At 54.2% G+C, this 4,012-nt stretch overlaps 1 protein-coding gene across 2 annotated transcripts in view; it reads right to left on the bottom strand.

Moving 5' to 3' along the window:
• UPB1 (ureidopropionase, beta) overlaps positions 1-4,012 on the bottom strand; it is a 25,632-nt gene that overhangs the window by 7,281 nt on the left and 14,339 nt on the right. For both annotated transcript variants that reach the window (XM_010853307.1, XM_010853311.1), the window contains exons 5-6: positions 1,454-1,615; positions 248-417 (exon numbers count right to left, since the gene is read on the bottom strand). In XM_010853307.1, the coding sequence (XP_010851609.1) occupies positions 248-417; positions 1,454-1,615 (332 nt within the window). The remainder of the gene's footprint in view (positions 1-247; positions 418-1,453; positions 1,616-4,012) is intronic.

Here is a 4,012-nt window from a genome sequence, read left to right as displayed (position 1 = left end):
CCCGCATCTCCTGCGTCTCCTGCATCGGCAGGTGGGTTCATGACTCCGTAGCACCACCTGGGGAAACCCCTTGGCTTCGAGGGGGGACTGTAACGGACGCTTAAGCTGGCTGACCCTACCACTCACTGTCCCGGGGCTCAGGGGCGTTGCACATCCCGGCGGTCACCTGTCTGCTGTTCACCCACCCCGCCTCTGCGCCCCGAAACCCGGCCCCCAGGCCCCCGCCAAGTCCCCTGGGCCCAGTGACCTGAGCGCTCCGATGGTGGCGGAGGGGTTGAAGATGATCTCGGCCCCGTTGATGCTGTACATCAGCCAGTTGAGAGGGTGGTGCCGCCCGTAGCAGATGTTGACGGCGATCCGCCCGAACTGGGTCTGGAACACGGGGTGGCCCAGGTTCCCCTCCATGTAGTATGTGGACTGGAAGACAGAGGGCCGCGGGCGGGTGCTCTGAGCCGCCAAGCTTCCCTTTTCTTAGGCTTGGCAGAAAAATGAAAACATCACCCGTCCTCCCTAAGGGACACTCCTGGCATGACTCTAAACTCCAAAATTTCAGACCACTTATAAACTAAAAAAAACACACCAAACCTGAAACCAGACACATCACGAACAAGCTTACCCAAGGGAGGATCACCGTGGCTGGAGCACTTGCCCACAGATCTGCAGTGACACGTTAGAAAGTCCCCAGAGCTTCTCCCCGCAGTATGCCAAGGATAAACTGGGCTGAGGTTTCATCCCAGCACCACTAGAGGCTGAGGCGTGTGGCCGACGTCCACACCACCCATCTGGTAGGACAGCTAACCGCTTAGGCCCTGAGCACCGGCCGAAGCCCCAGCCTGCACACCTGCGCTCAGACGTGCAGCCCTCATGGCCACCTGACCCCACGGGGCCACAGACAAGGACCCCTCCCCCGAACAAGGACCAGACCTTGACGGACGAGGCGCTCGGGGCCTGCAGGGGCCCAGCAATCACTCCGTGCTTGTGACTACCACTTCTGGTTTTAACTTATGTGCTACTTTTTTTTTCCTCTTTATTTTTTAAATTATGGAAGTGTGATAAGACACTTACAGGAGATTTGGAAAATAGAGAACAAAGTTACTTACAGTTCCCCTATATATTACAATTATTTTTTTTTTAAAGTAAACTAAGATTTTTAGCTGGAGTTTCAATATCAAACTCACAAAAAACTGAACAGAATGAATATCCAGAAAAGCAGAAGGTCATAGTAGACCTGAAAACATGCTCCTTACTTTCAAGAAGAATTACAGGCGGCCAACTCAGGTTATATTTTTAAAAATATTAATATATGCAAGAACATAGCCCTCTGTGCTAAAGACATGTGGGGACCCGCCCGGGACTCCCACCGCACCCCAGCCGCCCGCGTGACGCAGGGCGACACGGGGAAGTCACACCGCACGGCGGCCGGGGTGCTCACGGGCCCAGGCGGGCGGCTCACCTCGTTGAAGTCGCCCACTCTGGGGATGTGGTTCTTCCTCGTCTTGCCCAGGACCGCTCCGGAGCTGGCAACGACCACAGCCGTGTTCCACAGGACGTCCCCGTGGTCCGAGTCTCGCTCCAGGACAGGGGACACCACCACCATGCCGTGCTTCCTCGCCAGCTGGAAAAACAGACGTAGCATCGCCCTCCTTTCAAAGCACGCGTCGGACGATTTTACGGACGGATTCGAGGGTCTTCCTAGATCATGTCTGGGTTTCGAGCTCTCTCTATGCTTGTCCTTTTAAAGACCAAATGCCAGCGCTGTTCTGATGCCCAAGCTTAGCTGCATAGGAACCGGCATCGTCCTCGGGCACTCCTTTTGGGAGTGGAAGGATGATGCAGCTGCTGTGGAGAACAGTAGGGCCACGCCTCCAAAGTCAAACCCAGGACGACCACAGGACCCCCTAATCCCACTTCTGCTGCTGCTGCTAAGTCGCTTCAGTCGTGTCTGACTCTGTGCGACCCAATGGACAGCAGCCCACCAGGCTCCCCCGTCCCTGGGATTCTCCAGGCAAGAACACTGGAGTGGGTTGCCATTTCCTTCTCCAATGCATGAAAGTGAAAAGTGAAAGTCAAGTCGCTCAGTCGTGTCCGACTCCTAGCAACCCCATGGACTGCAGCCTACCAGGCTCCTCTGTCCATGGGATTTTCCAGGCAAGAGTACTGGAGTGGGGTGCCATTGCCTTCTCCGAATCCCACTTCTGGATCTCCCCAAAGACCTGAAATGCGTCCTTTTTCTCTTTCTGCTACAAGTGAGAAGAACCGTTTCTTCCTTCACTTCATTTACTATGTGCCATGTCACAAACAGTGGGACACGACTTAGTGACCGAACAACAGCAACGTCTGTGCTAACAGGCGAAATGCGCTTCCTCTATTCTTTTTTTAGATGTTTTTTTCATATGGCACAATTCCATGCCATCAGTTTGCATTGCTTGAATATGACATGATCGTATAATCTTTTTCTCCCAGACATGCTATAATTCCATCTTTGATTTCTCCTTGAGCCACGATCTAGGAGAAAGAGTTTCAGTCTTCCAGTGGCCGCATTTTCACATTGCTCTGCGTTGTTGTGGTTTATACTTTGACGGGTGGTTGCTGGTTGTGTGTAATATCGGCCTGGGATCAGCTGGTGTGCAGGATATGAGCTCCCCAAGCAGGGGCTGAGCCCTGCCCCCGGCAGGGAGAGTGCAGAGTCTGGACCCCTGGACCGTCATGGAAGTCCCACTCTCCTGATCCTTAAGCAGTCTACACTTCAACAGTTCTAGTCAGAATCAAATGACTTGACATTTCCATGAGCCCGGGGTTATATCAGCAGTATGCGGGTTATATCAGGATTTCTGAAATACTGAACATAGCCCTGGGGACCTTTCTAGTGTGGCTAAGGCAGATTTCCTAATTCTAAAGGGTGTAGAGAGCAAAGTCTTACATTTTCCAACCCTGGGACCCCTCGACAAAGATCACAGACCCTGCAGTACAAATGAAATAAAAGCAAGCCTTAACGCCACTTCCCACAGACCTTCAGACCCAGAGGCAGTAACGAGACAAAACGAGAAAAGCAGAGAAGGAGCATTGACAAGGGTGTGGGGACGGGAACCTTCATAACATGCCAGCAAGAATATAAATGGTGTTGGGTTCCCCACGGAGTTAACGGAGCTGCCACAGGGCTGGCAACTGAGCGGGAGAGTGTGAGCGCACGCCGCATCCCCAGCAGCGCGGCTCACACCAGCCAAGGGTGGAAGCAACCCCACCAGATAAAGCGTGGCGTGCACACGCAGTCGGAGAAGGCAATGGCACCCCTCTGCAGTGCTCTTGCCTGGAAAATCCCATGGACGGAGGAGCCTGGCGGGCTGCAGTGCCTGGGGTCACAGAGTCGGACACGACTGAGCGACTTCACGCATACACGCAGCGGAGTAGTTTGTCATTTTGTTCAGTGGCTGAGTCACGTCCAACTCTTTGCGACCCCATGGACTGTAGCCTGCTAGGCTCCCCTGTCCTTCACTATCTCCCGGAGCTTGCTCAAACTCATGTCCATCGAGTTGGTGACGCCATCCAACCAGCTCATCCTCTGCTGCCCCCTTCTCTTCCTGCCTTCGATCTTTCCCAGCATCAGGGTCCTTTCTGATGAGTTGGCTTTTTGCATCCGGTCGACAGAGTATTGGAGCTTCAGCATCAGTCCTTGCGACAGATGTCCAGGGCTGATTTCCTTTAGAATGGACTGAATGGAGTATTATCCAGCCTTGAGAAGGAAGGCAGTCCTGGCCCACGGGTAGAGTGGCTGTGGTCTCTGACATGGATGAAACTGAGGGCGTCCTGCCGAGCGAAACCGTGCCAGCCGGGTGCAGAAGGACCAGCAGGCAGACGTGCCCTCCGGCGGGACATCGCACGTGGTCGAATTCACAGAAACCGAGCGGGACGTCAGCTACGGGCAGCTGCAGGCGGAGGGGAGCTGATACGCGGCTGGAGGGTTTCAGGGCTACAAGACGACAAGTTCTGGAGGCCTGTCTCGTAGCGCTGGGAA

Source organism: Bison bison, unplaced genomic scaffold (assembly GCF_000754665.1).
Source record: "Bison bison bison isolate TAMUID 2011002044 unplaced genomic scaffold, Bison_UMD1.0 scf7180017853066, whole genome shotgun sequence".
Taxonomy (NCBI): Eukaryota; Metazoa; Chordata; class Mammalia; order Artiodactyla; family Bovidae; genus Bison; species Bison bison.
The sequence above is the reverse complement of the archived record's forward strand: the minus strand, read 5'-3'. Positions and strand labels throughout refer to the sequence as shown.